Genomic DNA, 21,221 nt, shown 5'->3' on the forward strand with positions numbered 1-21,221 from the left:
CCAACCCCACATCAGACACCATTTCTCCATCTCCATCTATGCCTTGTAGCAACAAACAGGCACCCAGCAAGAGTCACAGGAGGAGGAACATTTCAGTATTATCTCAGATTCCTTCTTTCCAGTAACAACAGTGGGAAATTAGAACTTAACATGTCATTTTGGGTATTACAAAAAATTTTTGCACCTGTTTGAAGCCAGAGACACTCTGATGCTGTATAATAAACTCCTATACTAAATATCATTATGCTGTACATCCAACGCTGGATAATTCAGTGATCTCATACATTGTTTTAGCTAGACAGAATAGTATTTTGATCTCTATCTCTATTTTATTTCTGACAAATTTATCCTAATTATCTACTTAGCTTTTCAAATTACAGACATGCATGAGAAGAGGAATCAGCATTCATCTGCCTTCAGCTTGAAAAACTAAACGTAACTTTCACAGTCGTCCAACTGTTAGTAAGAAGTTGCAGCATAAGGAAATAATGGGGAGTTTCACTAACATTAACCTTAGCCTAGAGAAGCTAACCTCCCCAGACATCTTCAAGATAAATCCAAACCAAAATTCAGATTTAGTCACTGTTCAACTGCTTTCAAGAGATCCTGTCTCTCTGCTGACAACAAGAGACTAGAGAGATTAGCCCAAAAAGAGTACTGGTAGTTTTCATGATACAATCTCTCTGCTCTTTCCCCATGTACATCTGTGTAAGTTGCTCAGATAAAGGCAGAATATTGCACAGTGGTGCACTGCCAGCTATTTCCAGAAAATGAGGATAGCTGCAAAATGATTAATTATGCACTACCTCCGGGAAGTGTAGCCTACGCCTCTTAGCCTTACTTCCTAGGAAGTGGCTAGGAGGCCCTTGCTAGACATAGTACATACCGAGGCAACATTGCCAGCTCGAACGGCTTCAATTTCATTTGTAAGGTAATGCCAGGAAACCACACTCTTCATGTTTACATGTGACTCGTGCCAAAGGGCCAGTACATTCTGAAATTGCTGTTCAATCCTGAAACATAAAAAGAATCCAATTTAAGAAAAGAGAATGCTGTTTTACATTGCAGTAATGTATGAAAAAGGAAAAAAAATACATTTTAACCTGAGTTCCATATTAATGAATTTAAAAAAAAAATCTGCTTCCTTGTCCCTAACCCAAAGGAAATGTTTCTCTGTGTAAGAAAACAAAAATATTTATATAAAAAACATATTTTAAAGCTGTTTTTGTTTTGTCCCTACCTGTTGGCTGTATCTATTGCTTCTTTGTTTGGTGGAGGAACTGTAAAGCATACAGATGGAACCATGGCCTCATTACCACTTGGGCTAATGACTTTCCATTTAGCACGATGGGAGTTGTTTGCTAAAACACACTCATCATCCTTGTAAATAGTTATCTAGTATTAACAGAAAAGCAGAATAATTTAATGAGCTAAGCATTACAAAATAGTTGTACAAAGCTCTTTTGTAAATGGCGTCACCAAATAAGCAACAGAACAACAAAAACAATGTTCAACACAAGGATTTGCTCTTGTTTACTAGGGTGGAAGACATTTAGAGCCCAGCATTCTCCAGGAACATGGTAATTAATGAAACTTCAGCTGAATTCTCACGTCTGTAATTGATTTGAGGAAATTCAAGTTTCTAACCTCAATTTGTCTGTAGTCACAGATGGCTTTAATTGGGATGGATGTTTTCAGTATACAGTCAGGGTTCCTTGGCTTCAGCTGAATTATTGCCTTTGCTCTCCCTACAAGGCCTGCTACTGTGCTCTTATACTGCAAGAGTTGTTCCTTTTCTTCCTAAAACAGTAAAGAAAAGAACAAAGAACACATCATGAGAAGTGGCCAGAATACAGTTCTGCTTCTTTGATCCTGTTAAGCTTTTATTTTTCTGACTTCTTTTACTGTGTTTCTTAAAAGTAACACATTTTACAAGAATGATTTATCCTTCTGAAGTCACTGGTTTCCCACAACATCTGCTATTGTAAAGATAAAGAATAAATAATACGGTATTTTAAGGGTATGAAAAACAGTCATTACATGTGGACAGATAAAAATATTTAATTATAACTTCTAAAATATCTAAAAATATATATAAATTCTAAAATATCAGTCTTATTTTCTTATTTGCCTTTAAAAGAACAATTTTATAACATGGCTTTTATATCCAAGTATAATCTACACATATCTCGTTTAATTGTAGCTCACATTAACAGGATCCTTGAATTCTTACCATAGACTCCTGGACAAGGTCTTCCAGCCTATGAAGGCTGCTTGTTCTATCACAACTGTATTTTCGGTATATGGCATCTTTCAAGTTCTTTAAATATTCCATGGCCTCTTTGGCATCACTGAAAAACTAGGAGGAGACGAATATCTGTGTTACTATTAAACAACCTAAAAACCATATAAATAGCTACATCATGAAGGTTTTTTGAAGCATTATCTTCTTAAAGATCACCTTCCCTAGCAGTTTGAAGTGACCACTGTAGCACACAACAATATTCATGATCTCATGTTTGAATGTACGCTTAAGGGAGGCACATGTTGTAATGTCTTGGAACAGCAGTTGGTTTGGGTACTATCTAAATGCAAAACTGATTCAGCAGTTATTGAACCTTAGTTAATTATGGTTTCAGCTAACAGAAAAATTTCTGAATTCATTCTTGCTTCATAATTATGAAGCATTATTCTTGGATTCATTATTACTTTCACATATAAAGAACAGATAGAGCTTATGAACTGTAAGAAACTAGCTGCAGATTTAGCAAGCACACCGGAGTGAACATTTCGGAAGGAAGGGGAAGTGAGCAACCACACTTGGCAGCTCTGCCTCAATCTAGGGCGCTGGTTAAGAATGACTGGGAAGGGAAATAGCCTGTGATAATTGGCAACTCAATCCTCATTCCTCAAGTCCAGAGTTCTCCTTTTCTTACTGTTACCAGTAGGAGCCCAAACCACTCAACTTTGTCTTCTTCAGCATCCATTTCCTAACTTTGGGCTGTTGTTCTTCTCAATCAAAAGGCATTTAATCCCAATAGCCTTCCTATTCAACTGCAAAACGCAGAAGACACTAAGGACTGCTATTTATAATTTAAATATAAAATAGGAGTAGAAAATGTTTTTTCTACAAAACAAAGATCCTTAAATCTTCAATCCTCATGCATATTTGACGGGTAAGTAAAAGGGTGATAATCAGAAAGATGTTTTGTTGGACATGTCTGCTGTCAGGGTGCTCTCTGCTCTGTTCTTTGTTAATGGTGCCCATTCCATTTCTGTTTGTGTTCTCCTGGAACAACAACCTGGAATATGTTCTGCCTTGGCCATCATTAACCTCTACATCCAGCCACAAAAGCTTTATTGACTGCAGTTCTGTATGACATGGAGAGAACACAGCTTCTTTCTCAGATTCTCTGCTTGTTGTTACGGCATTGTTTAAAACCATCAGACCAGATTTTCATCTGTTCTGAACTAATGTAACTCCAGGGAAGTCAATGCAGGTGTGGTAACACTGTGGGAGTACATCTCATCATCTAATAATTGTACATGATAAATTCCAATTCTACTACTACTGTGAGAGAGCAACTAGCATTTTCAGTCAAAATGGAACTTTTTGACTGTGGGCACAACTTAAAACATTTCACACTTATATTGACTTATTTCCTTACCTCAAAATATGCAGCATTTTCTCTCAAATGTTGTTCAACACAGTGACAGAGCTGAAGAATCCAGCTCCATTGTGTCTGCATCGCAGCTCTATATGCCTTTAAGGGAGACAGATTTTACAAAAGGAAATGAATATTAAAACATAGATACATTTACAGAATTTAGACAACATAAAAGTAATGTTGCAAACACAAGCATCTAAACTTGAACACCTTATCCAAGAAAAGCAAGCTGCAACAAAGAAAATTCCTAACAAATGTGAGAAAAACCCTGCCATTACAGCACGGTCATATATCAGAAAACCTTTCCTGAGGGACTGGGGAATCACCATCCTTGGGTGCATTCAAGATTCAGCCCTGACACTACTATAAGCAGGGACTGGACTAGATTTCCTGAGGTTCCCCTAGCCTAAACCAGTTTATGACTCCATCACTCTATTTACTTGTTTGAATAGCTGGACACCTGCCTCCATACAAATCAGATATTAAACCCACACTGAGTGCACAATAAAAATAATAATTCAGGACATGCTGCAATATGCAATTTTGTGTACGTGTTGTAAAGATTTTCAAGAATGCAGCCCTATTTGAATGGTGCCTCCTATACTGACTGCAGTGCTGTCACTACAGATGTACTCTTCTAATATTCACCAGCAGAGGGGACTCTTGACTCGGTAAAAGCAGCTGAAAGTCTCAGCTTGGGAATTCTGTATAATTCTCAGGGACTTCAAAGATTTTCCATTGGCTTCAATGAATCTCAAGTTGATCCATTAACGCATAAATTTTTCTGCACAGAAGGCATTAATTTAAGAATTGTTTTTTCATGTCCTAATATAGCATTATTGCAGACATCATAACCGACATACGTATCTTCACTGTGATGGCCTAGTTTCATAACATTCATCTTTAATATATTATGTATATTTATATACTGATTACCCATTAGTAACAGCATATACTTTTAAAGAATATAATTCTACAGATTAAATAAAAAATCATGCATTATAATAAAAGTAAACGCAGTGAGAAGGAAGAAAGGAAAAATTTTCTTTGTCTGTTTCCAGTTTACATTGATATAAACTCAATGAGGTGAAGAAACATAAAAATCCATCCTCTCTGCCTTTTTTCATTCTTATATAATGCAACTGTTTTTTATTCTTTCCATTTTTACCACCCACTGTCTGCATTTATTCTTTTCTTGAAAATCTGTAGGGAAAAGTATTCAACTGTTTCCTGTGGAAACTTGTTATGTCCCTACAACAGCTAAAATAAATTTTCTGTAAACAGTTTACCTATCATATAGAGCTTAGTTCAAACCCTCGGTAATTCACATCACCTGGTCAGATTTTTAACATCCAAACACATTTCATAACTTACTAACAAGAAGGCTATGAAACCAACCCCAAACCATATCAGGAAGCAATATATACAATAAGTGACTGGAAATGCACTACTGAAACTCCTTTCAGTCCAACAGGAGAGAAACCATGCAAGGACTGTTCTGCGACCTCAGTCTACCAGTGTGGGTTGCATCAATAACTATAGAAGCTGCATGCATGCCCAGCAAGAGAAATGTCTGTACAGATACACTTCAGAAATTTTAATTTAGACTTCGGTGGGATTTTATATAAGCAGTCCAAAACATAACCATAATTTTACAGAAATGTTTGTGCTTTTTGGAAACTGCAAGATGGAGTTAAAACAGAGGCACTGAAGAGGAAATAAAGGCCCCATTATTCAGAGTTTTGTTGCTTAACTTCCTATGAGCAAGCACTTTCCTTCTTTTCCTCCAAAATCTATGGTCTATTAAATCACAAAATTGTTTTCTTGTTTGTGTGCTGTTTTTACTAACTTACCTCAATGGTTAGCCTAGCTGGGTGATTTTCAAGAAGCAACTGCTCTGCTATTTCTTGTACTGATTTAATTACTTCTTCTTTCTGATCAAGTTCTCTCATTAATTCCTTTTGCCAGACAAAAACAAAAACAAACACAGAAACATTTTAGAAACCTGTTGAATTATTAAAGACTGAATTTTTCCCTCTGGACTATACTAGTACTACATACTGCATGGTATTCCTTTTTTCTTGTTATATTGGGGTTTCTTTCACTCCAATCATACGCAACCTCTTCCTCTTCTTTTTCATTCAGCCATATCAGCTCTCTAGTAGCACGAGACACAAAATTGTGAAGAGTATCTAGATGCCTTTCCTGATTTCTTGATGTGTTCTTTATTAAAAAGAAAAACAAATAAGATTAGGAAAAAAACAGAATTTGAAACTCATCCCTTTCATAGATGATGTATATGGAAAAGCTGAACCTCAAAGACATATTGAGAAACTTACCAAGAGTTTTGAATACTGACTCTCCAGTTTGTGCAATTTTTCTGCATAACTGAGTTTAAGAGGGGCAGTCATTTGGATCTGTATTTGGTATATGAGGTCAAAAGACAAGAAAACAGACATGATAAGTTACTCTCAACCATTAGACCTCCTGATTTCATGATACATCATTTAGAGATCAGAACTAAAAATAAGTAAGACTGTGAAACCCAAACACAATTCTACAGCACTTTATGGGTCATTCAGTAAGAAAGTAACTGAAGAGATAAAGAATATGGTGCTATACCTCACTCATTTTAGCTTCTTTAAGGCTGGATTCAAATTCTTCAATAGCTTTGTGGACATTTTTGTGATTTTCTAAATGGCTTTCAACACTTGGTAAATCTGAACCCCATTCTGCCCGATCAAGTTGCACCTTACCAAGAAGAAGGAAAAAATTAGCCATGATCTACAAGCAGTAAATATAACAATTAGAAGCAGACCATTTCTACGAAGATTGTTACCTGCATTTCTTCCACCCAGTTCAATAGGTCCTGGACAAATTTCATGTTCACCTCTTCTTCTGTTAAATTCTGATCCACAAAAGCTGATTTCATAAGAGGTTTTCTGATTTGCATCAGTTTGAGTGTTTGAAGAGTCCCGCTGTCTACTCCTGTCACATAGCTTTGGATTAACCGTGGTGGGATGCCAGGTGTGTAAGCAGGAGTGATGGCTGGTGTCAACCTGGAAGTAAGACCTGATGAGAGGCCAGATGTCAAGCTGGAAGAAGTCAAAGAAGGTGTTAAACCTTGGGTCATTGCAGCATTTAATTCAGGGGTTAGGTTTGTTGTAAATCCTGAGTTTAAGCTTTCAGTTATTCCTGATATCATCAGCTTTGTCTGCTCTGTTGTCAGTGCATGTCCCTTGCTGTACACGGAAGAACATTCAGTACGTATGGCCATCAGCTCATCACGAAGTCTTGCAACCCTATTAAAATAAAAGAAAAAAATTAAATAAAATAAAATGATTTCATTGAATGCTTATTATAGCTTCATCATGCTGAACTGAACAGCAATATGAATTCACATGATCTCCTATACTTCAGTTGTACTTAAATATTTATAAATAAGCATTTGTATCAGAAAGTATAGGCTATGTCAGCTTTGACTTCTATGAATACAGATAGTAGGTGCAGAAGTCAGGCAATGACACAAAAAATCAGCATGGTATGGGCATTAGGGCGTACCATACACAATACCAGGGAACAATCACCCGAGCAGAAATTATACAAGATACTACATGTTGTGGTAGATAAAATTACTTGCAGTTTGCTGCTAAATAGCTGCTATATACTTGATCTTACCCCATCCAGAATGAATCCTGACAAACTTTGGAGCTACTTCTTCATAAAACTGAATTATGCTGCTTAAACGTATCTTTCTCCTAAGACTGTACACAGTGACACACGTAAGCTAATGCTACCCCTCTTACTACCTGCTAAGATACCTACAGCTATCGTGAGAAATCTCACCTCCATTTTTAAAGCCAAAGTTAGTGAATTCTAAAACCATTTTGTCTGCAATAAAACCAGCTAACATCTTTACACTCAGATATCAGGAAACTTTAAGTCGTGGTGTTTTTGTGAATTACTTCATTTTCACAGATGATCACAAACAGTTCCTCATTTTCAACAAAGTTGTGGGCGATGTAACCACCTGGAACCTTTATTTGGGTACCAAGTGACAGACTGAAGCTTATCCACAGACATGAAGATTTGAAAATTATGTCCATAATGGGCATCCATATTTGGGAGATTTATTTATTGATATAAATATATTGTAAAGTACCTCTGCACGAGCTGGTCTGCCTGATAGTATTTTCCATCAATAAGAATTTGGGCATCAATCACTTGCTGGCGGAGAAGGTTCTCAGATTCAAGAAGATACCCAGCTATCTCTGCTTCGTGTTGGAATTGAAGCCCTGACTCTAATCGCTTGGTGTCCTGAATGAACAAAAGAAAGCCATTAAGCCCTGCAGCTAGACCAAAGAGAAATAAGCTGTAAGAAACCTAATTTTTTAAAACTTTTTTTCTATACTTAAAACAACTGTAAAGAACTTTATCTAACTACCAAGAAAAAATTTAACAGAACTCACTCTAGGTAATTTTTGGTATTTTCTTGCAGAAATGATAAACTAATGGTAACGGTACAGCAAAAACAAAAGTATCAGTTATTAAGTATGCACTTAAAATCCTAAAGATTTTTATTATTTATTTGTTTATTTGAAGTAGCCATCCCATTACAGCAAGTTCATGAACACAGACAAGTAAAATCACTGATGACTTACAGACTGCAGAGCATTCCGGGCAAGTATCAGTTTGTCCTCACAGCTCCGGCTGTCCCGCTGAATTCTGTTTGCAATCTGCTGCAGCATTTCCAACCTAGGTGATGCCAGGGAATTTTGGAAAAATAATTATTAATGCTATTTATATTTACTATACATATATGACTTCAAAAAAACAAAGAATAACAAAACCCAGCAACCACAGAGCACAGATATATATGCCAAGTTACCTGTTTCCTTCTAAGGTGCATTACCAAAGCTTATACAAGATTTAATCAATGTGGGACCACAATTAACAGAAGAAAATTCTCATTAGAGTCAACGCTGGTTCGAGCACTAGTACTGTTGCTAAACAGCGAATCGCTGCTATGATAGCTATAACTAGTGCTGTTCATTTTCACATCCAGACCACGGTCCTTCTGGCTGTTTACATTTGCTGAAAAATGGAAAAAATAAACTCCTACAAAATGTACAGCTTCTAGGGATGAAATTTCACTACTGGCTTTTGAAACACCTAGCACTCCTTCTTTAAATAGGCTTCAGTAATGCATATTCAAAACCCAGTAATTAATATCTGCCAGCTCTTCAAAGTATTTTACCTGGGGCTATGTATGCTGCCTCACTTTGGCTTCCTAACCTTGCATTAAAGCTTTGCAAGTACAGACTAGGCAGTAACACTAGGGCGTCTCTAGGAAACAGACGCACCAAATATTTTATTTAAGTGTCACAAAATGTCTACAAGCCAAATAAGAATTTAAAGAAGTCTTTAAAGTTGTTTCTCAGACTCTTGAATGAAAAGTTTGAAGAAGGACCAAAGTCAGAACTCCACGCTCCACGCATGGTGTAGAAACTTCAGGCTGGGCTGATTCCTTTTGTTTCAAAATGGAACTGCACAAAAAAAACTGCAGGAATATCACAGTTAATCAGCTCTTACCAAGTTAATTTTAGGACACCTGTACACCATCCAACCCACCATCATTACTCCACTGTCCAAGTATGCATGTTTACTAACTGCCCTGTCCACTAATCCATCCCTCCTGCAAATTTCCCTTTAACTTCTTCCATACTCAGAGCTAATTGCTTCTTACTGTTTTGACCACAAAACAAATAAGAAAACTCTGATCACTGCCCTTAAGTTTATATTTTAACTTGGATTTGAGGGTTTGGGTAATTCTTCAGTAATTCACCTCCTGCTTTTAGCACCTCCTAAAAACCTCACCCACAACATACATGACTGCGTTCAAGCAGAAGAGCATGGCAAAGGCACAGACACACCCCTGTGGCAATTTCAAACCCTGCTAGTTTTGCAAACTGGAACTCAGTCCGGCACTCTCCTCACTGACATCGTATTAACTTCGATCCCACCCATCAGTCTGGCCACATGCTGTTTGTCTCTGTTGATACTTTTGGATGTATTCACCAGACATGGAGGTAAAGTTTTAGTGGCTCGCCAAATTTCTTTATTAGCTAAGGTCACATTTTTGCTTGACTATCACTTTACAATCTGTCACTTTTAAGTGTGTTCACCAATCCTGAAATATGGGGAAGGAGTTTATGTGCATTTATATTTATCTGTGTTCCACCTATCTGACTAGTAAATAAATAAACTAATGTCATTTATATACACTCCCAACTAAGATAATCCAGCTTTCTGCAATTTATGAATAGAATTCCTTTTGGTGAAGGCAGGCACTAACTTTGCCATTGGCATGTTAGAACAGATTAGCCTACAAGATCTAGCAGGCTTATTTCCACCACTGCTTTCCAGTGTTCTGATCCACATGGTGGGGATAACTTTGAATTCCTCTATAGGAATCTCTTCGATAGCAGTTACCACAGGGATACTGTAAATCAGTACCTCCCATTGAATCTGCTATTTCAGTCATGCTCCTGCTTTTGTAAGGAAGACACATATTTGTGAGCATGATCCGTATCTAATCAACTCACTGCTCTTTGAGATCTTCTCTTTCTTAAAATCTGTCTTTCTGAGGACTTACTACACAGTGGTCTGGATTCTTCACACCTACTACAGGTGCCCAACCCTATTGTCACTCGAAAGTCAGTGCCAGATTTCTCTATAAAGTGATTTAGATCTTAGGTGTCTCCTTTGGATGCTTAAATTTAAGCAGAATGAACACAGAGCCAGGTAGGAGCCCAAAGAATCTTTTAATTTAGGGTTAAATAAAATGATTTTTTGAATTAATCAATGGTAGCGTCTGTTTCTGCCCACAGAACTCAAAAGAGGTACCATTAAAAGCAGAAATGCTCTAAGGCTGCATTAAGATTTTAAACATGCTTGGTACGTTATTAATGATGTACAAAACAGCGTCACACATTCCTCTGCCATGGAAGACTACTATGCACTTGCATGTCTGAACACTTTGTGTGTTTTTGAGTACAATCAGTGCAAGTGAATTACACATTTTGTGTAAAGAATGAGGGTGTGCTTATATGAAATAGAGTCCAAGCAAGACAATGAAGTGGTATCAACCTGGCCCTGACCATTTGTACAAGAGGACGGTATATTTGTGTTTAAGTGCTTTGACGATCTGAGGCACATGTACCATTCACTACGACCTTCTGAGATCATCCAAGTATATCTGGACCTGCTTCTACAAAACACATAGAGACGTTCAGGCTTTGAACAAAATCAAAATTATTCACAGGAATAGAAATAGAAAAAATACGTGGATATTACAATGGAATAAAACATTCATGGTTTCAATACAGGGTAAAATAACAGAAGATATGTTAACCAATCCCGTCAGATGTTCACTAGCATACCTCTCTACTTCAGGCCGAAGGGTCTTCTCTCTTTCCAGCATCGCAATAATAAGCTTTCCCATTCTTTTTCTATATCATTTGGATGATAGCCTTGAGGAAGTTTGATGCGTCCAAATTCTATCCAGACCTTAAAAAATCATACATACTTGTTATTTTAAGCCTTCAAAAAGGGAACTTTTCTATGTATTTCAATGCAATGTTTAAACTTACCTCCAGCAGTTTATATAGACGTTAATTTTTGATTTATCTTCTCCTTTGGTGGAATTTCCTGTTTCTTTAAAACTGTAAATATGATTATAAAGTGCCTGCAGAAACAAACAAAAAAAAAATCAACTTTTACTTACAGTGATATAACCTTACTCCCTAAACCCTCTTTATTAAGGTTCTTTTATAAGATTCTTTATAAGCTTATGTTCTAATATTGTTCGACATAAGTTTTGTGAAAATGATCTGTGACAAGCTAAAGATTTGCTTTGATCATTCACATATTAACATGCTTTTATTTCCTTTGAAAAGTTAGGAGTAGATTTTCAAGTGAGCTTCAGACAAGTGAACTTCACACTGATAACCATTTTTCCTCCTATTATTCAAAAAAAAAAATTAAATCTAGCTTACAAAACTATCTAAGGAGATCTTAACAAGGGTTTAAAATCTATCTATAGACCCACCTATCCCATCTCTAACATTTTTAACATTGCATGTCAGAAATCCTGCAAAGGTCACCTAAAAACTACTTAATAAAAACATATTGCTATGATGATCCTGTTCTAACAGCTGATTTGATTGTAGAAATCAACAGGCACTTCATTTGTTCAACCATGCTTTAAGTAAGTATGATAAAGCGCCATTCCAATAAGGAGTCTAAGATGCCATATCTTACCTTCAACTCCACAGGATTGTTGGGAAACGTTCTGTCAGACATTATTGTAACATGGTGTCTGATCCACTGCATGAGGTAGTTCACCATATTCTGATACTCAACCCATTTGACTTCAACATCCTACCAAAGCACCAACACAGATTACAGATCAAAGAAAATCATCCAAGAACTCCACTTTGTTTAACCTTCGAAGTCTGAGGACTTCAAACACATAGAACAGAGATTTCTAAACCCCAGATTCTGAAACATGTACGTGCTCATTACACCTCACCTAAAGTTTCCAAATACCTCATGTTGTACTATTCCATGTTAGTCCCAAATATTCCACAGAAAACATAGATTTTGTTGTTTTCAAATTTGTAAGAATCAGAGAGGCACAACTTAGGTCTAAAAGTAGGACTGGAAAGTAAGAACGTGGACTATGGAAGATCCAGGTATCATTCTAGAGCTGAACCAAGAATCATTTATGATGCTGGCACACTGCACGCGTATTTTTCTCCTACTTACATTTGCACCAATGCCTTCACCACCTTCTGGTACTTTGGGAAATGCATCATAAAGTGATGACACATAAGTTATTACTGATTTCTCATCAGGTGAGGAAACATCAACATCTAGAAGAGCAAGACAGAACAGTACTTTACAACATAGTTGTAAAGATGCCCACAAATGCGCAACAACCAGCAGTTTGGACTTTATTTTACTGCTAGGGTTTTAGCAACAAAGTCCTTTGCAGCTATCTTACCTTCAGGATCCAGAAGTCTGGCAACACCGAGTTTTTCTGCTACAAAAAAAGCATGTTCTAAATTTGCAAGGTTGCTTTGAACAGCAACGGTATTCATGTCTATCAGGTCCGGCCTGCCACAAAAAACAGTAATACTTGATTACAACTCTTTTCCAGTTTTAAATCAGTGCAGCGTTAGTAATTCAATCCAAAACCATGGAAGGATACAGTAACACAGTTTTCATCAAAAAAGGATTTCATTAAAAATATGTGAACGAGCTGAGGTCAGAACTAAGTGATAAATACAAGCAGCAGACAACTACAATACTGTCAGTTCTTCCTTCCATCTACCAGCTGACCTTTCTAACCACCCTTTTTATGTATCCCTTATGTTATTTATTCATATGCATTGTACTGTCTTGCCTTGTCCTTTCCACTGGTCTTGAGGAGGTTAAGCTCACTTTTCTCTTAGGACCCATCTATATGTAGAAGTTCAATTCTACTGCCTTTACAAGATCATAGGCATTCTGCACCAAACTCTTCAGTGCACATTTCTGGTCAGAATCCATACGGAAATTAGCTCGGTCACAGTAACATCCCTTTAACCTGGAGGCAAGTATTCTTACTGGGCTTTGATGAAGTCCTGTTCAAACTTCACCGAAGTCCTGCTTTCAGATAAATGTTGCTGCCAGTTCTCTTGTGGACAACCCTCAGCCCCACGCACTAGCACCTCCCCACCTTCCTCCTTCTGAACTCTACTGCCAGCCACAACGTTTTTGTTTTAATAGGATACTTGTCCTAAGCAAAACCCACCTATACACAGTTTTAAGGTCTGTATATATTATCCTATACCAACATCACTACTTTAATATTTTAAATTGATGCAAAATTCAAATTAAATTAATTAAATATTAATACTATCCTTTAGGTTTGCTCTGTGATGCCAGGTTTTTAGATCTTGCAGTTCTCAGTGCAGACGGCGTTACTGTCTGCCTTCTGCACTAGCTGCAATCCTGTTAGCCACATCAAGTAAAAGGAAAAGGGGATTTTTGAAACATACTGAGCACAAAACTCATCCCACTTAAGCCAAACAGTCACAAGGCCCTGAAAACTTTGTTACTAAAATTCTAAGCTACTGAAAACCAGACCCACATTGGGGGAAAATAAAACCAACAACAAAACCCTAAAACAGAAGAAAAATATATATATATAAACTTTAGTAAAATAACTACTTTCTTAGTTTTACCTAGCAGAATCTTTAAATAATTGCAAAACAAGAGAGAGAAATAATCCTGTTAAAATAATTACATTTTTCAAAACTAACAATTACATTTCATTTGTCGATACCCCAGATTGCCTTGATCCCCAAATGGCATTAGCTTTAGAAAAATCAATACAAGCTTGTCTTTAAATTAACTATAAGGGTACTGTAAGTAGAAATTTCTTTCCACACATTTAGAATCACTGCTGTCCTTGTGCTCTGTAGAAGACAGGTCTGTAAGACAGATACTAAAACTGCACCTATTCTTTTTTGAAAGAATGTTTAATTAATAATAAAACTTAAGCGGTGTAAAAAGAAATATAATCCTTCTAAAACCAGCGGGAGTTTCCGCTTTCAATATGCTTAGCGGGAACGTGATCAAGCTCATGCCATTATTCTCTGAATTTCATTGCAGTGAAAACATGCCATGAAACATTATTGTCTGTTAAACTTAGCAGTACCGAGAAGCCAGGAGAAATTAAAGACAACAGTAGAAAAGGAAATGGAGCAGTCCGTCCCTATTTCAGCAACATTAACAGAGATGGTACGAATAATAAAGGTTGCTTTCACAACATAGTTTTTATGAGATAAGCAGGTTTCTGTAAGCATACACTGTTGCCTTCGTTATTTTTTTCACCTGCTTTCTTCACATTGGTTTCATGCTTGGTAGCAATGGCCCAGGCGTCATTTATGCTGCCTGTAAAATTGCCAACTCTCAGAACAAGAAAGGACAAGTTGCTGAAAAAGCCTCGTCTATTCCCAGAAAACAAGCTGCAAACTGCAAGCGCTCTGACATCAGAATCTCCTTTGGAATAAAGCTTTAAATTAGGTGATAAGAGGTAAGGCTTTTCTCGCAGTGACACAGGTTAAAAAAAAATCAAGAAAAAAACAACTGTCATCGGTTGTGTTAGACATCATTCTGGGTAGCTGCTGTGGCTTCACCCCAAACTTAACAACAGCATCCTCTGTGAGATGCCTCCCGTTTTAAACACTTTCCCATCCCTGCAACTCACACCAGCCAGAGTTATTCAAGTTCCCCTTAAGAAACAATGGAAACTTGCAATGGATACCACACTATTTCCAGTTAATTATATACTTACCACAGAGCATTCTGACCTAGATTTACTAGTCTATATTTGTCTCAAGTCTTGATCTACCAGAAAATACTATACAAGACAACATTTCTCTATGTCTTAGTGTTTGCCTTTGAGTTTTGTGAAGCAGAAACAAGGCTCAACAGCTGGTTGAGAAGAAGCCCACTGATGGCATATAAAAAGGAAAGGACAGGTATGACTTAAATGCAAAACCACCTGGTACTTGCCAAAGAAAGTGCAAAGCATAGAGAAAAAGAGGAGGGTACCTCTTTTTTGTTTTGTTTTGTTTTGACCTCTCGGTAAAAGACTTTTTCTTAACCACTGAAAACTCATCCAAAATCAGGGCTTATGAAATCAAGAACTGCCACGTTGTTCATTTTGTTTAAGAGTGTTTTCTCATGATTTTAAATACCAACAATTGCTTTTTTTTCTGCTGGAAGCCTGCAGAGAGCGGTGCCCACTAACTCAGTGCCTGGGAATCTGCCTTTGAGCATGCTCGCAGGGATCTCAGTGCCGTGATCGCCGATGCCCATCCTCCTCTGAAGGATCGATGTTACTGAGCACAGGTTGTGCACAGCAGTGCTGTGCTCTGTGGTGCTGCATTAGGAAGCCTCACAAATATTTTCCAGTATCTTCAATATTTCATTTCTCAGGTGAATTCTGAAATACTGCAAACTGCATTAATTGCAGGTATGGTGAGTAACCTAATACAATTTAATTGTATTAATTTAGTTGTCTTAATCAAGGTAAATACTAGATTTAACAGCATCACCCATCATGGAAAACATTTTAATTTTTAAGGCAGAAGAGAAAATAAGCAAGGTTTGTAGATGACTTATTTGTCATTTATATAACTGAATTTTATATTAATTTGCATAGCCCAATTAGGTGGTTTTATATACAGTTAAGGACAAATTAAATCCTTTTCAAGTAAAAGACAGTGACTCTAACTTCTGTCATAATATTGTGAGTCATCTTACAGCAGATTTTTCAGCAGGCTGGGCCCTTGCCATCCAAAAGCACACATAAACATCCCAAACACAAGGAGACTTGGAACATTCCATGCAAAAGAGATGCTCCTGCTACAGCCCCACCTAAGTCAAGGTGTTTGCTTTCCACGCAGTGAGTCACTAATCGTTTAACTCATAAAATGTTTGGTGTCTGCCATTCCAGGTCTTAGAGTAGGTGTTAGAAATTAGACTTAATTTGTATTAGAACTGAGGAAAAAAAGGTGTGGTTAATGCCACTTCAACTAGGAAACTGACCACATTCCAAACAATTCCAGAAAACATATAGCACCACAAAGAGAAGCAAGTGATCACTATTTGCATAAGAGCATAAAAAACAAGGTTTGTTTTTTAATGAAAGAGCTACATGTATCATGTTTAAGCTTTCTACTCTGCAAATGCTCCTGGAAATGGAAGAGTTATGCATCATAAAGGAAGTTGGACACACAGATTTTCCCATAGTCAGAGCTTAGTACCAAGTAAAACAGTTCAAGATCCAAACTAGAAACTAAAGAATTTGTCCGTTAAACCAAAAGGTCAGATTTGAATGAGATTTGATATTTCAAACTGGAAAAAGATAATTGGCTGAACTTTTATTTTCCCAGTCGATGATGAAAAAACTACATCCTTCTCTTCACTGTTCCCTGATGACACTTTCCCAATTAAAACGTTTAACTTTATTACTATAGATATACATCTGAGCAATATTCTACATGAAAATATGGTTAATGAGTTTAAAAGGATTTCTGACAATCCTGGAGCTATTTACATGAACAATCTAAACTGTTTAATCTGCACAACTTTGCTTTGTTCAAAAATCTGGATGGTGTCTGAGTAATGCTCAGTGTTAAAGGATGTTTCTTTCCTGGCTTACTGAGCGTAAAAATTAACACAGTAAGTTCCAAGCTGAACTCACAGAGAAAACAGGACTGAAGACGCAGAGTACAGATGTATGTGTTTCTGTAGCCTAGTTAGCTTTTCCATTGCTGTAATTAGAAAATGCCTATAAAAGTAAACAGATTCTTTGCTTCATTGTTCACAGACATTTGAAAGGGACACATACCAGAAAAAGGCATGCTTTTTTTCGGGGTTGGGAGAACTACTGAAACAAAGACCACAGAATACATAGCCATTTTAAAAAGCCCTTAAGAATAGAGAGACTTCTCCATCAGACAGGATTCACCACATGTTTTAGAAGGAACCAAAGAAATATATTATCTAGAGATTTTGATTCATAGCAGAAAGGTAGCAAACAAAGGAATTAGAAGATAAGTAATGTCTATGTAAAACAACTGAAATTTTAACTCTCTCTCTCTAAACATCTGTTACTTTCCCAGGAACTCCACAGATGAGATGATGAAGCAAAATATGTTTATTACTTATAGTAACTCCTTCCTATTCCTTAGGTTAGCTAGAAAACAGAACATGAAAGATACAACAGGGAGCCAAGTGTGATGGAGTATCTAAACAAAGAACTGGCTGCATCTATCCTTCAGAGCAAATAGGCGGTGAGAGGACAGACAGGTTTTAATCTCTAGTTACAACACTATGGGGTGGAGTTGCCCAGAAGAAAGGCTTGTGCACAATAATGTACAGCCAGGTCTTATCATCAGTAATCAGCCTTGAACATTCACAAGATAAGTAATTGTAGAACATAATGTTTATGGGGACAGGTTTTGGTTCTTATTAAGTTTAACAAATTCACCCAGACATGACAAAAAAAGAGAAGGATTTGAAGGTACCCAGCTTTTATACTTGCCTAAGAGACCCCAAGATCTCCCTTATACGTATATGCAGATGAGGAAGGTGACAAGGAGTGGGATTCAGCTCCAGATCCAGACACCTAAATTCAGGTGTCTACCTGCCAGTGTGCATACACATTTCGTTACAGTCAGCGATCAACAGATCCAGTACAACCTACCTAGCAAGCTATCCAGTATCTGAGTATTAGAGGGATCCAAATCCACCTGTATACTCCATTGACTGTACTGAGTAGAAGTTCAGATAGTTGCAAAGCCCTCATGAAATGTTACGCCTCACTAAGCACACATGTTTTGAGACTGACACATCTCAGAAACATAAGAAATAAAAAGCATGGCTATACATTTGAAATGCAGAGACCAGCTCTCAGAGACTTCATAACAATGACTATTGAAGATTTGCTTATGACTTCTTGAAGAATTAATTTCTCATTCAATTAATGAAACAAAGTCAAAAAGGCTACCAAACATTTACCACCAAAATTAAATAGATGCATGATATGTCTTATCTAGTAGCTCATCTTTTAGCACTTTACTGGAAGTCTAAAGGTGAAAGCAGGTGAAAAGTACTCCTAAAATCCTTTGATATTGGTCAATTCACACAGACATTTTGAAGTGATTTACATGAATATTCTATTACTTATCAGAAATATCATGTTTTGGGGGGAAATATAGACAGTATTTCATGTAACCTCAAATGCAAGACTAACAAATGGCTCTTCAACCATAGACTTTACAAGATCCCTAGGACTCAATGATATACTGTGCTAACTTATTCACATAATCATTATGACTTGTACGCTTTTTTTTCTTTTTGTCTTCTTTTCTGTTGTCATGGCAGGAATGCCTGTACCATTCATTATTTTATGTGCCCCTACAGATTTCATTCAGTGCCTCTAAAGATGAATAATCATGTCTTTTTATGCCCTCAAGAGTTGTAAAATTCTCATGTGAGCTGGACTGTGCCACCCTCATTTGTGTATCTTTTTGTTAATTTTTGCTCTAAATTTTCAGGTATGTTGAATAATTAAAAAATAAATAAAAAAAATTCAACTGATGGTGACCTGTAAGTACTGTAATAAAGGGACACCACCAATACATTTCCTGTCTATTCCACAGATATCCCAGCGTGCTCTATTAAAACTTCTAATTGGAAAAGAATGTTTTAACTGCACCAAAAAGAAGGGCATGTGAGGACTGTTTTTCCTTATTTCCTAACTTAGTCTCCTAACAATACATGCAGATAATTCAGATTATTCATTCTATTGTGTATGTCCTTAATTTGACAAGCACTGAGTTTAAAAAAAAATTTAAAGTGAAAAAAATTGAAGCCTCATGCCCCACCTTCGTTAGCACAGCAAAACGTTACCCGTAACTTGTCATATCTACTGGTCTAGATAAAGACACAACTGAGGCATTGTAAGATCAAAGTCCTATTAGTTAAATGTGGAGCTCAGCTTTAGCAAAATGCCTAACAAAACGTGATCATAACTTGGCGGTAGGGTTGTGATGAAGGTTTCAAGATTGCTATATGCATGAATGAAACTAGAAAGGATCTTGTTCCTTCTTTTCACCATCTTTAAAGCCAGATTTTACATTCTCTTTGTAATATGAGATAAACATCATTACAGAAACCATACTGGTATAGCAAGTTTGCCAATTTTTGCCTATGATAAAATTTAAATAGGAAAAAGCTCATAGCTTTTAACCTCAACCACACTGTACAATCTACAGAATAACTATAAATCACATACTTTTCCTTGGAGTGTCTGAATACCAAAAAGACGATGAAGAAACCAACCAAATGATTTTCTCTCCTGTTTGGTGAGAAAACTCCTTCCAGACCCTGATGGTGACTGTCTGGCACATTAGTTTGCCATGGGATTAATACAGTTATCAACACAGAAGAAGGGTGAGTTACCGCAGTGAGTTCAAACCAAGATTTTCCAGAGACTCCTTGTGCCATCCTGCCTTGGAAGCAACCATTCTCCATGTGCCACAAGTTTGGTCAAAAGCATTGCCAGAAACCAAGACCTCTCCGTTTTATTGTAAGTACATACACCATCACTGCTCAGACGCCATGGACTTTTGGACAAAGGCTTCTGATGCCGTAAGTTGTCCCTGGTTCTTTACTGATCAAAGAGTAGGAGACATGAAACCTGAACCAGATATTGTCTTTTCAATCCAGAACTTTATTTGTCACTTACTTCATTTTGCCAAAAATAAAAAAAGCTTTGACTTCATCCCGATATGACTTTGTTTCAGTTGCTGCAAAATTAAAGTTATCTTTCTTCAGCTGCTGCTTCGCAGTAGGACCCAGCAACAACATACAGAGGGATCATTTTAAGTGTCATTCTTAGTTAATCAACTCACTGCCTGGAAGTCTTCCATCTAGAACCCATGAAGGCTAAACATCACCACAACACATGATGTTAAATTTGCAGGCTAGTTTCCAGTACTGTTTTAATGCAACTTCTACCAGTAGCCATCCCAATTTTTTCTGAGTGCCTTCAATTAAAATTGTAGCTGAGGTTACTTGATATTTCTAAAACCATTAGCTACGTGCACATGAATACTCAGGAAAATAACATTAAACAAACATCTCTTTGTCCATATCTTTAATTATCCTAAATGCTGTTCATCTTTTCCCAAATTGCCAAGTCTTAATGCCAACTAGTTTCTCCTATGTAACAAAAAACCCTTAAAAACAGTAGCAGGCACATTTCTGAACAATGGTGGAGGGCAAACACAACCAAACTGACATTTTCTTTTGTTAAGGTGGGTAACAATAAATCACACTTTACAAAATGGCAAGCCAAAACTAGCAGAAGCAACTAATCTCTTTATTTAAAACATATCCCCTAGCATTTTAAGCCCTGATACTGTGTAATATTTAGTTTCTTTCACATTTATTCCCCCAGGAGTGCTCAACATGTTACTGCAAATTGAGGTAGCACTATCCCTCCCCTTAAGGAATGTATTCATGTCAGTACCTGATCTGCTGCAACATGTTTTAACATCAGAGGGATGCCATACCCGCTGCCATCCAGGGGCTTAGTGTTCACTTAGCTATACATACAAGTCATATTGTCCCGTGTAAGGCTGAAAACAGCTTTGTCCTAAACCAGAACAGTTGTTTCACACACAGGAATCTAGCTCACTCTGTGCTATGCCACATACTGATAAACATCCACTTCGTAATTTTCAAAGTATAGAGTTATTATTGTACTGTTTCCAAGAAAATTGCTGTGATCATGCCAAATTAGCCTCTTACTTTATTTAGCATTTATGGAGCAGTCACACTGCTACTTCTTTTTGCGACACGCTGTTCAGTGCAGCTTGCATTCCTCCTTCTCCACTACTGCTTCTTCCACAAGAAGTATCT

General features: G+C 37.0%; 1 protein-coding gene across 1 annotated transcript in view; it reads right to left on the minus strand.

Annotated features, from left to right (window-relative positions):
* LOC121067794 (dystonin-like) overlaps positions 1 to 21,221 on the minus strand; it is a 301,338-nt gene that overhangs the window by 134,492 nt on the left and 145,625 nt on the right. The window contains 19 exon segments of the mRNA XM_040552644.1: positions 887 to 1,013; positions 1,241 to 1,395; positions 1,648 to 1,800; positions 2,234 to 2,359; positions 3,669 to 3,764; positions 5,522 to 5,626; positions 5,730 to 5,891; positions 6,008 to 6,085; positions 6,291 to 6,419; positions 6,508 to 6,970; positions 7,831 to 7,985; positions 8,330 to 8,423; positions 11,111 to 11,168; positions 11,171 to 11,237; positions 11,321 to 11,343; positions 11,346 to 11,415; positions 11,991 to 12,110; positions 12,498 to 12,604; positions 12,736 to 12,848. Of these exon segments, the coding sequence (XP_040408578.1) occupies positions 887 to 1,013; positions 1,241 to 1,395; positions 1,648 to 1,800; positions 2,234 to 2,359; positions 3,669 to 3,764; positions 5,522 to 5,626; positions 5,730 to 5,891; positions 6,008 to 6,085; positions 6,291 to 6,419; positions 6,508 to 6,970; positions 7,831 to 7,985; positions 8,330 to 8,423; positions 11,111 to 11,168; positions 11,171 to 11,237; positions 11,321 to 11,343; positions 11,346 to 11,415; positions 11,991 to 12,110; positions 12,498 to 12,604; positions 12,736 to 12,848 (2,401 nt within the window).

This window comes from Cygnus olor, chromosome 3, assembly GCF_009769625.2.
Source record: "Cygnus olor isolate bCygOlo1 chromosome 3, bCygOlo1.pri.v2, whole genome shotgun sequence".
NCBI classification, from domain to species: Eukaryota; Metazoa; Chordata; class Aves; order Anseriformes; family Anatidae; genus Cygnus; species Cygnus olor.